This window comes from Ammospiza nelsoni, chromosome 2 (assembly GCF_027579445.1).
Source record: "Ammospiza nelsoni isolate bAmmNel1 chromosome 2, bAmmNel1.pri, whole genome shotgun sequence".
Lineage (NCBI taxonomy): Eukaryota > Metazoa > Chordata > Aves > Passeriformes > Passerellidae > Ammospiza > Ammospiza nelsoni.
The window spans coordinates 78,953,804-78,974,795 of record NC_080634.1 but is presented as its reverse complement, the minus strand read 5'-3'; the positions used below and the strand labels follow the sequence as shown (position 1 = coordinate 78,974,795).

Here is a 20,992-nt window from a genome sequence, read left to right as displayed (position 1 = left end):
AACCACTCTGTGATTCACAATAGAAAGGGAAAACGTTTTCCAGTTTTAGATGCTTGTGCCTCCCCTGCCCATTTGGCTTAAATTTGTTTTGGTTTTGAACTTACTTGCTGCCGTTTGGAGAACACCCATGAAGGGTAGAACACCAAGCTTCTGTAATCAAAGGAGAGGCAAACTTCCAAAGTAAAGATTAGAAAACAATATAGTCATGCTAGCAAATGGAACTTTTTGGTAGACATAAGCAGGATGTTCCTGTAAGGAAAACCACAAACCTTAGAAATGTTACCCTGTAAATCATAGAATGACAGAATGGTTTGGGTTGGAAGGGACCTTAAATACCGTCTAGTTCCAACCCCCCTGCCACAGACAGGGACATTTTCCACTAGACCAGGTTGCTCAGAGCCCCATTCTACCTGGCCTTGAGCACTGTCAGAGATGTGTCATCCTCAGCTTCTCTGGGAAACCTGATCCAGTGCCTCACCACCCTTAGAGTAAAGAATTTCTTATGTATGTCTAAGCAAAATTTTGCCTCTTCCAGTTTGAAAACAAAAATGGAAGGGTGGTATTTAGTATAAAGTAAACCTTATTTAGAATAAAGTAAACCTTACCTTTTATGGTTTGTAAGGATTAACCCATGTTTGAAAGTGTTTCAAGGATTGACAATCTCCCTCCATGCAAAGGAAATGTCATTGATGAAAACCTGTATTTTATTGAAAAACTATAACCTGACAGAGAGTGTGTTCTTATTTGTATAGTTAGCTACTATTTAATAAAATCTGTGTACTGAGTTGATTTCATTTCTAAGTGTATATTGGAATATCTGTGGAAAAATAAAGTTAATATTTTGGAGATTTTCTGCAACAAGAGAATAGTCTGCATGCTTTACAGCTCTGATTGTTGAGTTTGGAAGATAGTACTTTGTTCAAAATATCTTTTGACCAAAATACAGCTCAGTTCAGTGTTTATGCTGTGGAGATGGTTGTTATTCATTGGATATCTAATGTTCGGTTGCTGATGGGTATTTATTATTTTGAACAACTGAAGGGTTTTGCTGTGGTACATCTTTGGACAAAATCAACCTATGGACAATTAATTTTTATTTTTAAACAGTGAATTTATTGCAGAAGATGGTAATGAGAAGTTTTGGCAGTTCTTGGAAACGGTGCGGGAATTAACAGTTTATAAGCAAGGAGGTAAGTTAAACAGTATGCTGGTTTTTAATATGTTATCTTGTGCTCTATTTAACTTTGAGACACAACACATTAATTAGTTCTAGGCAGATCAAACCTGACTCTTCCATTATTGCTTACTGGGTAGGTTTCTTTCAGAAAGTTGTAGCATGTTTTCCCCTAAGAGCAATACTTGCAGAGGAATTTACAAAAAAAAGGAAGACAAGGTGGACCAAACTGCTCTTACAATATGGAGCAGAAGTGTAAAGATTTAAGATACCTACCTGCTTACATGACTTGCCAAGAGCTTGTAGGATATTGAGACTTCATGTTTTCTGTAAGATGGGTGCTTGCAGGGCAAAAAATCACAGAAATAACTAAAATGAAAATGCTAGGTAATGCTAAAGGAAAAATTAAACAATTACCAGAAAAGTTTAATACTTTTACTCATACCTGGAGACTGTTTTCTAGCATCAATACTGATGTTTTAGAATAAAGGTTTATCACTGACCAAATAGGACTAAAAAAGCCTTGCATGATTGGACAGAAGAATATTAAGTTTTTGGAAATTTGGGGAGAAGACCAAAGCATAAAATCCAGCAGAAGAAACGTAAAAAGCCACCCCAGAAGAAACATTGGAGAGAAGTTTATTAGAAATGTGCATGGTAATGAAAAATTGGGAGACTGATGAGGCTTTACACCAGGTTGGGCAGTATCAGACCTGCTTGGTAGGTCAAGAGATGAACAAGGTGAAAAAGGCTTCAAAACAAGGTAAGGCTGCTTCATTCTGCTCTTTATTTACAGGAGAGTGCAACTCTTTAGGCATGAGTGCAAGCACCTAACACTGCCACTGGAAGAGACTTGAGGGGAATTGAATGTTAAATTATTAGTCATAAGCTAACAAATTGTATAAAGATCATGCAGAAAATGACAGTGAGAATTGCAGGTACATGAAAAATGCTGTATATGGGAGAGAGAACTTGAGAAACAACATGTTTCAGCAATTGTGACTGACTGAATACAACTTAAAAATGTGCATCTGATAACATTATTGGAATGCTCAGCAGTGCCCCAAGCAGCCAGGAGACTTAAAAGATTACTAGGAAGGGAACAGGGACATGCATGGTAAACAAAATTTTGCTGCTCTTGATTCCATGATGTGCTTTTATATTGAGTAAAATGTGATGCTTGACTTTAGTGTCTACCTCTGTTTTCCTCATTGTTTCTTTGGAATAGAAAAAGTACAAAGCAGAAAATGTACGAAGAGCTGTGATTTTAATTATAGAGTATCAACTGGGAAAATGAAAAAAACACCCCAAACTTACTGTGAGATGAAGATCCCACAGTCAGAAGTATATGCAAAACCAGAGTCACTGGGAACAAAATGCCCAGGTGGTGAATGCTGCTAAAAGCCATCCTGTACAAGGCATAGAGACATGGAAAATGGAAGTAGGTGCAGAATTTGACCTGTGATCAGCTGCTAGTAGCATTTGTTGAGGCAAGTGCTGTTGACTAATGCTGTTTAAGGTCTTTTTCAGCCCAAAGGACAGTGGCACATGTTACACTCTCCACAAGGTTGGGAATGACTCAAAACTGGGAGGAGAATGTGCAAGGTAGGACTGTAATTAGAGGGACCTTGGCAGACTGGAGAGACAGGCCAACAGAAATGCTGGGAAATTCAGCAAGGGCACTTTACAGACTCCCTTCACGTGGGCTGGAATAATCTCATCAACAGCATAATCTTGGTGCTGATTGACTAGAACTGTTTTTTTGAGAGACAGATTGGGGATCCTTGCAAGCAGTGAGAAGGCCAACTACGTGCCAGGTTGAAGCAGCAAGAGGTAGCTAACAAGTCAAAGTGTTTGTTCCCCTGTATGAGGCATTTGTAAGACTGAATCTGGAGTACTGGGCCATGCTGGGCCTCCCTGTGGAAAGAAAGACAAGAGTCTATCATTGGAGCAAATCTAGGAGAGGATCTCTGCAGTGTTTAGGGAGGTGGAGCAGCCTTCTGAGGAAAGGCCGAGAGAGCTGTGAATGAAGCTGAGAAGAGAAGGAGTAAGGAGAGACCTCATATCTGCAGTTTCTGAATAGGAAATATGCAAAGGAAGTGGAACCAGGCCCTTCCTGAAGGTACACAGCAGTATGAAAAAACGCAAAGGGCAGAAGTTGAATCATGGAAGTTATGGTTAGATATTAGAGAAAATGTTTCTACCATGGGATTGGGTAAACACTGAAACACTGTTCCAGGAGCCTCTGGAACCTATTAATTCAGATAATTCAAAATTCTACTGCATGAGACCTTAAACAGCCTAGTAAGGCCTTGAAATTATATATCTAAACAACAATTTGGATAAGATGGCCTCCAGAAGTCACTTTTAACTTACTTTTTTTTCTATGAGTGATTTAGATGCAGTTGGTATTGCTTTGAGATGAGACTGTTGTATTAGATGATGTGTCAGGGGTTTTTTATTAGACATCTCTTTTTTCATTGTTTAGACACACTTCCCAAGGGGTTTGAAGCTTTAATGACATTTATTATTAGTGACACAAATGTCTGTTGAAATTAGCTGTTAGTTAAACACCTACTTCACCTGGATAAATTCTGTGATTGAGAATAAATAAATTACAGTAGGATGATCTCCATGACCTATCATGCCAATGAACTGTTAGATGCTGGCAGTTGGGAACCTTGAAAAATACTACTTTAATTAGGTATATTGAATAGTTGATGTGTATATTTATCTGTGTGGCCAACACACATCTATGACAGTAACACAGGAAATTTTGAAGTTCTGGCACTAAGGTGTTTTCCTAAAAGTTGAGTCGTAGTTGGGGTAGTCTTAATCCAAGGAAATCGATGCTCTTCATGAACAGGAAGTCTGCATTAGATGTTTACAAGGAACTGCTTGGCTTGAGTGAAGAATCTGGTACTGCAAGACTGCAGTGGCACAGTTTAGTGAGGTGTGTAATACATAACGTCTGAGGAGAAGTTGGTCTTCTGTTTAGTGTGGAATATGAGTTCTGTCCTGCTGCATGTCAAGACAGACAGATTGATGCAGAGGGATGGTCACGATGTGTTAAAACTGATGTAACAACAACTGCTTCAGTAAATTAAAGGATCTGGCTGGAAAAAGATTGGTTGAGGCAATTGGCTTTTCAGTTATTCTCCCAGTGATGCCAAGAGTGGACAGGATGAATAAACAGGAAATGAAAGCATTGTTTGTTTATTTTTCTAAATGGAAACATTTTCATAAAGGCTAAAGAATTCATAGATTTGAAGCTGAAAATCTGGTATAAAGGAATTCAATGATAGACTTGGATCCCAACATAGAGTTTAATGTTTCAGAAGAGTTGTAAAGCGTTAAAGCTAGAAGGCAACTTAAAAAATCAAGTGCTTGCTATTTTTCTAAATCCTCCCTTGGATTATTTTCAATCTGTTTTTTTAAAAATAAATTCTTGTTACTTGTTGTTTTAAATTTAGAATAATCAACATATCTTGTTAATTTGCTAATTTAAAATATTTAGCATTACTGAATTAGGTTTATTAATGGTCTGTTTAGCTGTGGTATTTGTAGCAGTTTAATGGATTTGGTAGGAATTATCTACACAGAATTTGGTGAAACATTTAGTCTGGTGATGTATTTGGTGGTTTTAACTTTTTTCCTTTTTAATATGAACTCAAATCAGCTTGGGCAGCATCTGATTATACCATATGGAAAATATGAAAAGGTTGGTGGTGGGATACACTGTATTGAATTAATGTCTTCGGGGAATCTGGACAACATTGTTTTTATCTACTTAATGTGCAACATATTTTCTGTCAGACTTGTGAAATACTAGGAAAGGCAGATGATCCTATTTTGGGCTGCAGGTATATTACAGAGAAATGAAAGCTGCAAAAATTTCATACTAATACCAGCACTTAAAAGGCACTGAAGATGGCATTTTTAACTTGCTGCTGCTTTTTTATCCCTAAAGGTTAATTTGTGATCACTGAGGGAAAGTAAGTAGCCAGTTCCCTGCTGACTAATTATCACTTGAGTGTTTACTGTCTTCCCAAGTGCTTCAGTTTATATATTGAATTTTCAGCAGCCTCATAAATATATTTAAAAAACCAAAACAAAACCAACATGCAAACATATTTTCTCTATGGAAGCAATTTTCTCTGAAAAAAATGTAACTGTATATTTCATGTAAACAACCGTCATGCAAATTATTTTTTGCAATTTAGAAGACTACACATTATTCACAACTAAATTAAAAAGTATTTTTATATGTATATAAACCTTAAAGATTCAAGAGGAATCAGTTTCACAAACTGATTTCTGTACTCATAATGCAATAAAATAAAGTATTCCCTCTTTACTGGTATCTTGCTTGGATGGCAGAGAGATTTGACTGGCCAGTGATTGCCTGAACTGCTGTTACCTGAGATCTCTAATTCCCTAGCTGATCTGTGGATCTAGATATTCATATCTATGCACTTGGAACAATCCTCATCCATCCATCCCACCAAGTAATTATTCCAGCACACTGTGTTCTTCTGATTAATGATGTCCCTTACATTTACTCTCCCTACCTCCTGTGTCTCAGTACTTTGAATTCTCTTGTGGGTTACCTGCATATATTCAGGTTAACTTTGTGCTATGTGTGCCTGAGGACCTGTGCTATAATACTGTCTTGTCTTGTGTGACTGCCCTGGTTGTCTCTTTTAATTATGTTTAACTTGCCTGTGATAAAAGACACCGCTGTAAATTGTGGATAGGAAATGTCAGCATTTAAATGTGAGTTTGCTTCGCTGGCTGTTCAGTTCTTGCTGTAGTCAATCTAATCAATTTGGCTACAGGAGTAGTTAAGAGTTTTTCAGCAGACAAATTAAGGCATCTTCAGAATGAGCTTTGCAGGTCTTGTTGGCTGCTAGGCAATATTTCACATGGCTGGGATGAAAGTTTGCAGATGTGAAGTTCATACATGTGCCTTCAGATGTCTGCAGTCTGGAACTGTGTCCTGTTTATGTGGTCTCTTATTTACTTTTAAATTTACTTTACTTGATTATTTAGTAGTAATATGCTGTAATAGGATTTTATAACCAGAAGAATCTGGTTCTTTGTGATTCCCTGTAACAAAATAAGAACCTTATTATGAATTGTACTCTTTTGGCAATGTTAAAATGAGCTTGCAGGGCAGGTGGTACCAAATTTAAAGGATTTGGTACTATGTGAAAATGATTTGCAATGCTCAAACCATAGTTCTGATTAACTGAAATTAGCTCAGTTGGTTATAGCATGGGGGTAATAACACCAAGGTCACAGATTCAATCCATGTACAGGCTTTAAGAGTCTACTGAAGTTCACTGTAGTGTTGAACTTGAGGATCCTTGTGGGTTCCTTCCATGTCAGAATATTCTGTGTGATTCTGTGTGGGTAATAAACTCTAAAAATTTGGTTTGCATTAGATAGCTCATAGCATTTGGCATGGATTCATGTGTCTTGGTGAAGTTCAAAGTACAGTTGTGTTTTAAGTGAAGCCAACAGTGTTAATAGAAGTTGAAGTAGTAGGAGTGGATGATTTGATAGATCCTTGTCAATGTTGTACAGTCATTTTTGAAGGCAGATTAAAAAAATCCTTTTTTTTAACTTATTGAAATCATAGTAGTCATAATCGTCTTCCAGGAAAGAATGTCAGCTGCAGCTGTTTTAAATACACCAGTGAAAGCACAGATGAAATTTGTAAACAAAAAATTCAAAGACTTGGGGTAAAAATATTTTAAGGTAGTACCTTAAGAATTACATATTTAATGGCTCTTTATTGTCTTTAATAGGATGTTATTTAGGCCAAGTTGAAAGGCTGGAGTTTCAAATTTAATTTTACTTTGGTGGAGATAATTTGAAGAAAACTTGAAAATACAGTTATTGAAAAAAAAGTTTCAATCTGGAAGGATTTGTTGCTTCCAAATTTTTATATTCAATGGTTTGCATGTGTGAAGCCAAATTTATCTTATTTAGAATCATAGAATGATTAAGGTTGGAAAAGACCTCCAAGGCTGAGTCCAGCCTTTGACTGATTCCCACTCTCAGTTAAACCAAAGCACCAAGTGCCACATCCAGTCACCTCCAGGAATGGTGACTTCACCACCTCCCTGGGCAGCCCATTCTAATGCTCAGCCACCCTTTCAGTGAAAGAATTCTTCTTGATGTCCTACCTGAGCCTCCCCTGGCACAGCTTGAGGACATTTCCCCTTGTCCTGTCAGTACTTAGCCGGAAGAAGAGGCTGACCCCAACCTGGCTACAGCCTCCTTTCAGGTGGTTGCAGAGACTATTGAGCCTCCTCCTCTCCAGGCTAAACATCCCCAGGTCCCTCATCTGCTTCTCACAGGACTTGTTCTTGAGAGCCTTCACCAGCTTTGCTGCCATTTGGGTTCTGCTAGGGCTATGTATAGGTGTAGAGAACATAGGTAGGTTTTTCATCCATTGAATTTCATGTAAGACAGTAACAATTATATGTCACTGATTAACTCCAGCCAGCAGCTCAGAAGCACATGTCCACTGTCCTCACTAGTAGGATGAGGAAGAGCATTAGGAAAAGGTAAAACCTGTGGGTTGAGGTAAAAACCATTTAATCATTGAAATAAATTGAAATATAATAATAATAACAACAGGAAAAAGAGAGGAATAAAACTTCTCTCAAGTGATGCACAATACAATTGCTCATCACTCACTGACTGGTGGCCAGCCTGTCCCCAGGCAGAGATTGACAACTCCCAGCCAGCTCCCCAGTTTATGTACCAAGTGTGACATTCCATTGTATGGAGTGACCCCTTGGCCAGTTCAGGGCAGCTTCTCCTGGCCATGCTCCCTCCCAGCTCCTTGTGCACCTCTGTGCTGGGAGGGCATGGGAAACTGGGATGTCCTTGACTCAGGGTAAGTGCTGCTTAGCCACAACTAAAACTTCAATGTGTTATCAAATTATTCTCATATTGAATCCAAAACACAGCATTGTACCAGCTACTAGGAAGAAAATTACCTCTACCCCTGCTGAAACCAGGACATCACGTAGAATTCATTGGAAGGAGCTTTCTTGAAATGCAGATTATGTACTTGTCTAATGTAAGTGGTTTTTTCTGGGGAATTACAGCAAACTCAGCATTTCTAAATAATGAGTTTTTTAAGGAGGAGAAGGCCGAAAGAAGGTACTAGAGGCTTTGAGAGCAAAAGAAGATATTTTTTGTTCAACCACGACAGGGTTGTAAAGAAGAAAATGAGAGGATAGAAGCTGCTTAGTTATGAAAATTGAGTATGCCTATGGAATGAGAATTGAAGGTTAATTATTTCCAACCAATGTTCTGTATTATCACTTTAGTCATTCCCAGACACCATCCACTTACCTTCTTACTCAGAGTCCTGATTTTGACTTTGAAAATACAAGATATGCAGGGAGCAAGGAAGCTACTTCACATGTTGTATCCATTCTCATACTCTGGTTTATAATATATTTTTAAGGAAGAAATAGAATATGTGAGAGTAGCTCAAACCTTTAGAAGATTTTTATTTATGTAACTTGCATGGTTGGAGTGTTTCAAAACTAAATGTTAGGAAATTATTTGTGAAATAATGCTCTATTCAGGCCTCTCCATATAGGTTTTTTGAGTGGGTTTTTATATTGCTGAAAGTAATTTCAATATTCACTAGTGCTATTGAGCTCTCTTTTGTTGGTTTTTTTTGGTGTCATTAGGCCTCTAGATTCGTAGGAAAGGAAACAGTTATTAGTGAACAACACTGAAGACTTTTGAATGCCAAGCAGCACTGGCATTAATGCTTGCTTATTATGTAGTGTAGGTAGATATGCCACATCATTTAGTGTTAAATACTAAAAGTTTGTCTTGTCTTTTTTTTTTCTCTCTTTAACAGATTCAGAGTACTCCTATTACAATTTAATCTTGAAGAAAGCAGGACAATTTTTATCCAATTTGCAAATCAATCTGTTGAAGTTTGCACTTTCCATACGGGCTTACTCTCCAACGGTTCAGATGTTTCAGCAGGTGACAGTATTGCCTGATATATTTGGTACATGATTGAATGAGGTATTTTGGCTAAACAATGTTCATTGTTACAGTTCAGTAAAATATATGCCAGTATTATTTGGAATCAAATGTGATAAAGGTGATGCTTTATAAGCTGGTTATATTGGCAGGATCAAATATTCATGTTCAATTGTATGGATACCATTCCCTTCAGGGTAGTTTTTTTTTTTTTTGCAATTGTTCATTTTCTGAAAAATCAAGTAATGGGAATTTTTTGCATTGTTCCAAATAATGCTGTGGGAATTCAGACGTTTCCAGAGTAGGACATTTCCGTAACTTCAAGTAATTTATATTTGCTATTTAGTGGATTTATCATCCTTCTCATTGTTTTAGTATGTAAAAAGTTGAAAAATTAGAAAAACTGCCTTTATTAATGAAAAAGTGAGAGGACAAATTCACTGTGCCTCTAAACCTAAAATTGCTACTCCTCCTTTTGGCAATGCCACCTTTAGGATAAAGTGAGAAGTCCATGTTTCTGAAAGGTAATAAGCTGTAATAAAGTTTGGGAGTTTTGCAGGTGTTCTGTGGAGGAATATCATCTCAGACTCGTGTCTTTTTGCTTTTACCTTTCAGCTGGTGAATCCAGACTCACTGACATGCAGTCACATGATTCCACTTCATATTGGAATAGCTGAGTAGATTTTTTTAAAAAGGCAGGGGATGGGAAAAAGACAATATCAAAAATTGACATTATTTGTTTGGGATTTATTGGTTTAGAAGTCTGATCTTCGGATTTTAACATGATTGTTGATAGCAACCAAAGTTAAAAATATCTCAGTGAGAATCACAGGCTGTGATTTTAGATTGTGGAGATGATTTCTTAGTCCTGGCTTTACAGAACATAAATTTACTTTTCATTTTCTGGAGTATGACTGCATTTAATAGACTACACCTCACAAAGGTTTAAGGGTCTTAATCTTTTAATTTTTTTATTTTTCTTTCTTTTCCCCCCACATGTACCCACTTTTGAACGGGCTTAATTAGAAACACAGCTTAATGGCAGCTGTTGAGTTATTTTAATCAAAGGGATGTGAGTTTAAGTGCAATCAGAACATTCTGGTTGAGTATAATTGTTGAAATATTAGATTGCAGCTGATGAACCTCCACCAGAAGGCTGCCGTGCATTTGTGGTTATCCATGAGAAGCACACCTGTAAGACTAATGAAATAAAAAAGCTGCTGAAGAAGGCTGCTAAGAGGTAAATATAATGATCTGGTTTAAGAGGAAAAGTAGATTATTAAGGAGCTTAATATTAGTAGTGTTCATCAGTTATGAATCAAAGTAGAGTAGGTCTGTGGTTTTAAAATAAAATCATAGACCTTTGATCCTCTAATCATATGGACAATTTTGTATTTTTTCCTTTTTTTTTTTAAACATGGGGTAGTCAGGTTTAAGTTACAGTGTGCTTTTCTATAGAAACTAAGAGTTTTACATGTCTGTCAGCCGGGTACTTCATAGTCAGTGTCACTGCAATTGATGTTGTCTGGGATGCAAGGGCTTGGCACAGGAGTAGAAGAGTAGTCTGTCTCATAGACAGGGCATAGAAAGGCAAAACCTTTCCTCCCCTCTTGCTGGATTTTTACATATCAGCCCTTTATGCAGGTTTTGTCCTGTAGTAACTAACATCAGTCCAGAATTAATTTGAGCCCTGAAATAAAATGTGTAGAGCCTATCAAAACACCAGTAACAGAATAATGAAAGCATAATGTTTAATCTCAGTTTTAAAAAAGATATTATTTTGTGGTTTTTAAGACCTCTGTGTAATTCTTTTTCTTTTTTCTCTCCCTGCAATGGTCACCATGATATACATTAGTGTTCATACCCTCAGCTACTTCATGGTGATATTCAGGGCTGAAAGATTATTTAGTAGGGTATATTTCTTGGATTTTGCTTTCCGTCAAATATAAATTGGGGAGGGAACCCTGAAAACCTATAAATTTGTCTCTTTGGGGCTTGGTTGCTTCTGAAAATAATTTTGTATTCTACAGGTGTGATTTGTGGTGTATTCTAAGTCCATTGATACAATGACAACCTACTAAATTATTGTCTTTTGTTTATTCAATAGCCAAGGTTTCTGTAAAAACAACTCTGTCTAGTTTACAGTGTCCCATTTTCACCAGTTATATTCTTCTAAAAAATAATAATGTCTAAAAAATGTCTGTTTTTCCTAGATAAAATCCAAAATATACTACAGATATTTTTATATGTTGTTGAATTCTTGTGGCCGTATATTAAGGCATCATGAGACCATAACATTTTATTGCAATGTCTGAATATAGTAAACTTTTAAAGCAATTAACTGGATTCAGCACATTCTCCTCTCTGGAGATATTACTTCCAAATTTACAAAGTTCTGGAAAATCACAATAATAAACAGTAGAATCCTGAATTATTTAGAATTGAGAAAGATAGACTTGTAGAAATCTTTAGAACTTGCAACAAAAGTGAAGTTTCTTTATTTGATTGCTCTTCAATTTTCAATAACTTTGCAGTCAGTCACATCACCAGCCATTCAGAGTTGGAGGGACAAAATCTTGATAAATTTTCCCTCCTTCTCACCATTTGAAAAGTAGTTGTGTCACTCAAATATTTAGAGTACCTGGAGCTAGACTCTGAGAAAAACATATTCACATTGACATGTTCAGGAGCTAGACTCTGAGAAAAACATATTCACATTGACATGTTCGGGTAATTCTGTTAGTTCCCTTTGTACTCTGGGTAGCAGATGCTTCACCTGTGCTGATGATAGTTAGGCTAGGTGATAATGGTAGGGCTGTGCTCCTCCTCTTTGCTTTCTACCAGGTGAACAAATGATATAAGGGACAGTGTGCTGGTTGCTCTAAACCAGTCATTCTTTTTCTGTCTCTTCTTAGAAGAGGTCTTTTTGATTTTTTTTTTTTTTTATTTCCAAGTATTTTCCTTTGTGTTCCTTTCTATGTCTTCTGTCTGTCATGACTCTTCCAGCCTATTTAAGCTATGCTTTTAGTTGTTCACCATATTTGGATGAGGGTGCTAGAAGTGTCCTGACTTTAGGGACTGATAATTTCAAATCTCACTGGAAGAGAAAGAAGAGGCTGCAGCATTCTTCTTGTGTGGATTCATCATCTCAAACCAACATTCAGGAAGTCTCAGGATCTTTGGACCAAGACCCCAAATATTCTGGATGTCAGGGTTGAGATTTTGCTTCATTCAGTCCTTTATGCAACAGCAGCTGTGATTATGTCTTTTGCATTTTCAGCCATGTTGCAATGGACCGTGTGGGTCTAATTGGAAATACTTTGTGTGGAGGTGCAATGGCTCTAGAGTTCAAGGGCTCTGGGCATGTCAAAGAACACATGGTTAAATGCTTGGGATTGCTTATCTTGCTGGTTGTCCAAAACACAACACTAAGGTTTCTGGGGCTGTTGCTGTGAGGAGCAGAACCATTAATAGAAGTCACATTTTGCTCAAAACAATCAATGCCTTACTTTTGTCGGTACATGTTTGCTGTCTTCTCTCCCATTGCTTCTGCATCCTATCCTGGGTACTATCTAGACAAGCATATAGTTGCCTGTCCTTCCCTAGTAACTGATTAGCAAGTGCTGAGCTGCACATCTGTTTAATTTTTTTATCATTTTCTTTTCGTCTGCCCAGCTGTTCTTCCTTATCTTTCAGTCAGTCTTCTTATGAGCATCTCTTATGGCAGGAAATTAATTACCTTTCAGTTCTAAGAGCAGGAGAATCAATTACTTGTCACTACTATTCAGTGTTGAAGAGAAACAAAGAACAGAGGCTTATCTTGGATTTACAAGGGCTGAACACTTTACTTCTCAACCCGAGGTCATTAGAGGAGCTCTGTGCAGTGTTATTTCATTACAGCACTTAATGAACATGGAGCATGTTCATTGTGATATGAGACTGTCACTATTCAAGTCATGGCAGCATTCAGTAACCACCTTAGTTGGTTGGTTGAAGTAGAGTGGATAAAGTTAATTACAAAAAGAGAAGCTCACTTGGTTGAGGTTTTCCACTCTCTCCATGGAAGTGGCAGCTCTTGTCTCTGGTTATGAGAAGGAAGTTGCACAAGTCACATCCCACACATATGCTTTTATTGGGGCAAATCTGGATTGGTTCTTCCACAGAGATTACTCATTCAAGAGCCATTTCAGACTCCTGGATCTCACCTATTTGCTTTGCCTTGTCCTGTGATAGCAGTGGGACAGCTTGCCTGATATTTCTGTGACACCTGACTGCCTGCACCCAAGTTAATTCTTAAACTGGGCCCCTCCTTTTGTTTCTGTCTTACAAATGAGTCCATGATTGCATACCTACCAAACTTACATAGGACACTGATGTTAAAACTCTGAGTAACCTCATACAGATTACTTCTGCTTGAAGTGAGGGTTTGCAGCACATTGCCTCCAAAGGTTACCTTTGCAGTGTAAATGATTCCATTGTTTTTTTATTGAATATGTTCCAAAGACTTACATCAAGGAAACTGTGGTGTTCTGCTCACACCTTTTGAGCATGGCTCTTTGGTGAGTGTCTCCCACACACAGTTCTGTATTATGTGTTGAATTAGAGTTTCCTAGCTTGTCTTGGGCATGCTTAGAGACAGCTCACTGGTCTTTTGATTGTCAGTGCAAAGGCAGCTTTGAAAAAGTGTGCTCATCAATAATTAGTACCTTGAGTGTATTACTCAATCATATCCTCTGTTACTTCTCCATCTTTCCCAGGTTTTATTCAAAAGATGTCTTTATTCATCTAAGAAATCATTGCAGCATAACTTTTCTAGTCCTGGTTTTCAATAAGGAGTGTAGGTAGGCAGCCAAAATTTGCAAAATTAGCTGAATTAACAGAGCCTGATGGTTTCAAAATAGTATAACCCCAGTTAGTTTCCAGGTGTGTTGACAGCTTTCTCAAACTTCACAGAATCTCCCTCTGCTACTCTGTTACTCACTGATTGCTCTGTGTATCTCTGATAGATGTAATGTATCATTCAAATTAAAAGTTTCAAGCTGTTACTGATGCACAAAATCTCCAAGTGCTATGTTTTTCATATGCTTTGTGTTGTGATTTGATAAAATATATTTCAGTTATTTATAGCTGGTGGTAATTTTTCAGTTTCTTATACTTAAATTTATGAATTTGTTGTTCTGGGTTTGTTTGTGAGCAATCATTATTTTGTGATGATTTTAACATGACTTGTATAGTTTTAGCATATAATTATGAAGTAGAAAAACTGCCACTGTTTTAATAATTTTCTGACTTCATAATATCGCCATTATTTGTTTTAAAACCAGACCCAGGCCATATCTTTTTAAGGTAGACCATAAATTCCCAACTCTCAAAGAGGATGGCCCAGTGGTTATTCTGTATGCAGAAATGGGCACAAGAGACTTTGTCAAATTCCACAAGATTTTATCTGAGAAGGCACAAAAGGAGGAAATTGTTTATGTGCTCCGACATTATGTTCAGGTATGCAGTTCAAATCAACGTTATTTCAGTAAACTGTTAGCATTCTGTCTTTGCTTTGCTTGCTTTTTGACAAAACACTTTTTCTACATTTCTTTCTGTGTTTGCCTAAATTATGTGTAATACACATAATTTTCTAATATTAGAAAATTTTCTTATATTAAAACTCTCTAGGTAAGTAATTCACCAAATACAAACTATGAAGCCAGGAAAGCATGGTAACATTCCCAATTCTGCATGCAAGCACTGATTGCATTACTGATCTTGAAATATCTCTTTTTTGGTTTTGTACAGTGTAAGATCTCGGGTGAATCTTGGTGCAGCAGACTGAACATATCAGCAACTAGAATTAGAAAAATGGAAAGTAGAATAGAGAATCAAACTGAGAAATTACCAATTATATTTTTTACATATTCTCCAGGTAACCTCATGTTCATTGAGATACAGCAGCATGGAGTATCATAGGCAATATCATTTACCAGTTTTAAAATGTTTGTGTTCCATAGTGTCACTATTTGAAACATGACGTTTCTGAATTCTTAACTTACTCTTCTCCCCAGCACAAAACAAGAAAAATACCAGTACATGGAACTGTATTGTCCCCAGTTGTGATTATTGGAAGGTTTTTGTGATTTATATTCAAAGTACAGTTCTTAAGTAGTGTGACTAATCTGAAAATAATCTGATGGAGTGAGAGGTTGATGTGATTTTTGTAGACCAGGAATTTCAGGGAGATGAGATGTGTAGTTTGCAGATGACTTTGAGTTGTTTGCACACAGTAATGAAATAGAGAATTTGAGGAAACCAGTCTTGAATTCAAAGTTGTATGAGGTTTAGTTTTTAATGAACTTTGTTCTTTTATGCTTTTATTGCAATGAAATGCCTACTTGCATATTAAATGTCTCATTGATCTGCCTGGCTTATGCATCATGGTCTTTCCAAATGCATGTTGTCTTCTTGCCTGCACCTTTTCTCTCTTCAGATCTCTCTTCCCTTTTCTTCCTTCTTCACAACCTCCATTTTTGTTTTTTGGTACACACTGGGATGGATTGTCCCTCCTTTTTTACGTTAAATACCAGAAGAGGGAACATTGATAACAGGAGAGGTATGATCTTTCTGCTTTCTTTTTTTAACCAGTATCACTGAGACTACCTATGGAGTGCTCTCTGCTGCCTCTGCTTTGAGTTTTGCTTGGAGGATGGACAGAGAAGCCTCCCAGCCCTGCTGGGTTTTCACTTGTAGTCTGGAGGATTCTCGGTACAGACAGGTTCTTAGAAATTGCAAGCTAAAGCTCAAAAGGCTTTCAAGAAATTGCTGCTGTGCATGTGCAAATTGCATTTTGGAAAGAGGATTTGCATACATTTGGGTCAAAGTAGGCCATGTATTCTGAAATAAGTATGTTTTGTGTAATTACACTATTGAATGTCAGACTTCCACTCCAAGAGTTAGAAGTAGCTGTTGTTTGTTTTAAGTGGCAACCTGTTTTTCACAGTGATACTTTAATACATTTTATTAATACTCCTAACAGAAAGTGATTAGTTGTTTTATCAAACTTTTTTAAAGAGTAAGTCTGGTGCAAAAATAGAGTGTTTCCTCTTAGCATCTTGGAAGTCTGGCAACATTACAAAGAAATGGGTATCAGTTGAAAATGTGAATTGTGAGACATCAGTAATTGTGTAGGTTGCTATGAGCTGTGCCTGTTCTAATCCCTCTTCTAGTATTGTATAAAGACTGCAATTCTGGCCAGCCTTTCTGTGATTTGCAGGAGATAAAGGACATTGTCACCTTTTTTTACATGCCTTCTCAGTGGACTGTCAATATGCCTTGCACTTTGAATTTAAAGAGGAATTTAAATAATGACTTAAATGTCATAGCATTTCCAAGTTACAATATTAGATATTGTTAATCTCCTTTAAATACATTTTGTAAGTTATGTTTTTTCCTTCTGTAAAAATAATATCATCAAGCAGAAACCAGTTTCCAGGAAAATGTATTTATCTGGATATGGTGTGGAACTTGCAATAAAGAGTACAGAATATAAAGCAGTAGATGATACACAGGTTAAAGGTAGGTGGGTTTTTTAAATGATTTGCTATCTTGCTGGAGATACTATTGAAATGCATTAAAATCTTCAGTTTGTAAAATATTCAGTCATTAATATTTTGAAGGTTATACTTAATTTCAATCTACAGAAGGAAATCTCAGATATTAGGAACTAAGTCAAAATACATGAGAACATTTGTAAAGACCTGTGCTTAGGACACAGTCAGTTTTCTAACCTCTAATTGCTGTTTTCTGTGGCTCTTCAAAATACAATCTGGTCTTCTTCCTCTCAGTAATTTTGAGATGGTTTACTTTTGTACTTCAGTTACTTTATGAGTGTTGGCATTGCTCATATTCTAATGGCTACAGTATCTGCACATTAGTGTTTCAGGGCTGAGGGTTTGGTTTTTTTCTCTGAATTTCTGTGGAAATACTTTCACAATCTTCTGTAGAAAAGATGTTGAATAGAATATAGAATGTGGACTAGTGCACATTACAATGTATTGAAATAAGACGTACTATAGAAAATGGTAACTACAGCATGGGGACACAGAGAAATGACTTTGCAGGGACATTCATAAGATAAAAGCAAAGTTAACTCTCTTTCAAAAGACTAAGGTTTAATGACCTTTGAGTCATGTCAAAAAATAGTTTAGTTTTTTTCAAGGGAAATATGCTGATCTGTGATTTACATCAAATGCCAGCTGGAGATTTAAGTGCTTTAAGGTCATCAGACTTTTCAAGTGTAAATTTGGTAGTAGTTGATTGATGAGAGTTATACCTTATCATTTAATCAAACTGAGAAATGGCTGATTTGTGAATTGTTAAACCGCACTTATTTTTTATATAAAAATTGTTACCACTGAATTAATTATATTAAAATTAATTTTAATGTTGCAAAGTTCTGTAGAGTGATTAATTTGGATGCCAAAATATGTAAGTATACATTTAATTAAAACTACATCTGGGAATGATGACTTTGTGATTGTACGTTTCTATTAACTGGTTTATAATTCATAAAAACATAATACTACACTAACTTTCTTGGCTTATATTGTTTACATGTGTTATGTATTCAGGAGCAAATGAGACAAAAGAAGAGGAAGATGAGGAAGAGGAGGAGGAGGAAAGTGATATCCAAGGATTTCTCTTTGGCAAATTAAAGTGAGTTGAGATAAGTTATAATTAAACTTTTACATTTGTTTCTGGAACCTCAACCAGTTGGGTTTTTTTAATAGAATGATTCATATTTATGTTGGAAAGTATTTCATTGGCGGAAATTAATTTTATTTTTTATGTCCTATGAACATAAAGATGCAAGCTTATTTATTCTGTTAATTTAAATTTATTGCTTTTAGTTTTCTAATTTCTATACAGTGAACTTTTAAAATTAAAATTATCTGCCTGGGTAACACTAACAAAAACTTAGAACATTGTGATTTCACATTTGTTAGGTAATTAGAATCAAAATGTTGGTTTTCAAAATGCAAGAGTAGCACAAGGAATCCAAACACATGAGCTGTATCTCCATAAGGTGTTTTTAAGAAGGATAGTAATAGATTTCATAGAGTTATGGAGTGATACTTCTAGGAAGATGGGCTTATGATAGATACTGTCTCATTCTGGAGTTTGTGAGTTTGTATTCTCTTCCCTCAGGAGCTCTTATCTCCAAGCTGCAGTCTGTTAAATGAAATTGAATGTTACCCTACTGAGCACTCCTTCCAGTCCTCAGCTGGATTCATTTTGTGGTATCAGTCATGCAAAGTGCTTCCCTTTTCCTGTAACAGATCCATGTCGTGGATCATAAATTTTTTTCAGCAAAATACCTCAAGGTTGTGGGTCTTCTCTAGATGTCATTCTCTTACTATTTAAAACAAAGAGTAAACTTGTTTGTAAATATTGTCACTAAACTGTAAATCTCAGAGTTCAGAGCCGCTAATTCTGTCTAAATTCTTGAGAGCCCATCCCCTCCCTTCCTGTCTTTTTGTTCTCAAACATGTTGAGGTAGAAGTGCACTCAGATCATGAGGCTTCCCTGTTGTTTCACCTCTATGTTTGAGATTCTGCACAGCAGGTGATAGCAAATGCTTATGCCATATCTTTATCTGAGCATTTTTTCTTCTTGTGTTTTGCTAGGTTTAGCTATACTTAGACTCTTGATTCTCCACTGTGACTGATTTGTGAAGCTGTCAGATAATTCTGTCTTTTTGATACTTTCTAGATTAATTGGGGGTTTTTTCTCTTCTCCTTTTCATACATGAGGTGAAATAGATGTTTCAGTAGTCTGTAAATTGTCTCTCTGTTACAGCCATGTCAAAAGTTTTGCTTTTCTCAGCTGTGAAATAGCTATGAATGCAAGCAGAAGACATAAAATGTTTAGAAATTTAATGGAGAATTTTTTCAAGCATATCTTACAGCAGACTCTGAAATATTTGTCCTCAAAACTTCTTTGCCTACCTATTATGTTCTCAAACAAATAGCTAAGCTTTTGTGTACCATGTTCTTTAGCTCTGACAGATGATTTGTGTGCTCAGTAGATTGATTTTGTCAGTGCTGTCAGTTTAAAAAACATATTCTCAACTTTGTATTGCTTATACCTCTTGTAGTTAATGCCACAAAGAGTGTATTCAGTTACAGTCAATATATAGTACAGTTAAGGTACAGTTAGTTATACATCATCCTATAGCAAGCTAAATAAACAGTAACCTGTATGGCATGTTAATACTGTTCCATCTTTGACTTTATTTATTCCATCTAAATTTATGTGGCAGGTTTTGAGACACATCACTACAAAATAAGCGAACTGGTATTCAGTAAGAATTTCCTTACAGAGAGAGTTGTCAAGCATTGGGACAGGCTGGCCAGGAAAGTGGTGGAGTTGCCATGCCTGGGTGGATATGGCACTTAGGGACATAGTTTAGTGGTGGACTTGACAGTGCTGCCCTAATGGTTGGACTTAAGGACCTTTGTTGCCAGGCTTGCAAGGGTTCCTCAGGGGTGAAGAGATAGACGAGAATCTTGACTCCATGATCAGAAGGCTGGATTTATTAATTTATTATATATATTACATTAAGACTATACTAAAAGGAATAGAGAGAAAAATTCAGAAGCTGCTAAGCTAAGAATAGAAAAGGAAGGAATAAACAAAGGAGCTCTCTCTGATTCTGTCCCAGAGAGAGCTCGGTCTCTGATTGGCCCTTAATTGTAAACATGGAACATGGGCCAATCACAGGTGCACCTGTTGCATTCCACAGCAGCAGATAACCATTGTTTACATTCTTTCTCTGGGGCCTCAGCTTCCCAGAAGAGGGAAAAATCCTAAAGAAAGGATTTTTCACAAAAGATGTCTGTGACAGACCTTAGAGTTCCTTTCTGACCTAAATGATTCTATGATTCTCTTTAGCTGGGGTTTAGCCCTCAGAAGTCACCTTTTCTCACTCAATATCTGTATTTTTGTTTCAATAATGAATTAAAGTTCATTCTTGGTTGTTATCCTAAGAACACAACATTAGCTGCGAGCAGTACTGTGGATAAGAGCAGACACTGATGAATGTAATTGATTCTTTTTTGTAATAAAATGTTTTATTGTAGACGGATGCATCCTGACCTGAAAAACAATCTGATGGAGTTTAAAAAACATCTGATTGAAACTACTAACAACATGGAACCACTAAAGGTTTGGGAGATGCAGGGTATGTATTGTATTTTATTTTTAATGAACACTATACTCTATTTAATATTTCTTTTGTTATTTTAATGCATTGACATTATGATAAAAGCTTCTTTTAAAAGAAGGGACATAATTTCATAAAAAAACCTTAATATCTTAAGTATTTAAAAGGCATGTTCTGATACCTTGTATTGTATGCTAGAAATTCAAGGAACATTTAAGTAATTTTATAAGATGGAGAGATATATTACCTGTTTTTCTGGCTTATGTATCATCTCAGGTATTAACACTTGTTTTAGATACTTTTTTTGGAAGTCAGGCAAAAGATAGAATTTTGACACAACTGCTAGGTTAGGACGAATTACATGTTAGGACAGCTTGTTTCCTTTAATTTATAAATTTTATCAGTATACTGGAGTTCACATCGATGCCTTTTTAAAACATAATATCAAGTGGAAGAACATGCTTTTGAAAGCTTTCCTGTAGAAAAGGAAAACAAATGCATTGATTGCTAAAGCTTATGTGCTGATGACTTGCAGGACACTCAGTAGCTTGAATTAAATATAAATCTCTCATAAA

The 20,992-nt window shown here is 36.4% G+C and overlaps 1 protein-coding gene across 2 annotated transcripts in view; it reads left to right on the top strand.

Annotated features, from left to right (window-relative positions):
• The window catches only part of UGGT2 (UDP-glucose glycoprotein glucosyltransferase 2), a 77,333-nt gene that overhangs the window by 994 nt on the left and 55,347 nt on the right, over positions 1–20,992 (top strand). The window contains exons 2-8 of one of the 2 annotated variants that reach the window (XM_059466509.1): positions 1,108–1,190; positions 9,075–9,205; positions 10,333–10,445; positions 14,530–14,704; positions 16,669–16,768; positions 17,824–17,908; positions 20,335–20,435. In XM_059466509.1, the coding sequence (XP_059322492.1) occupies positions 1,108–1,190; positions 9,075–9,205; positions 10,333–10,445; positions 14,530–14,704; positions 16,669–16,768; positions 17,824–17,908; positions 20,335–20,435 (788 nt within the window). The remainder of the gene's footprint in view (positions 1–1,107; positions 1,191–9,074; positions 9,206–10,332; positions 10,446–14,529; positions 14,705–16,668; positions 16,769–17,823; positions 17,909–20,334; positions 20,436–20,992) is intronic. The other variant, XM_059466510.1, reaches the window with a different exon arrangement.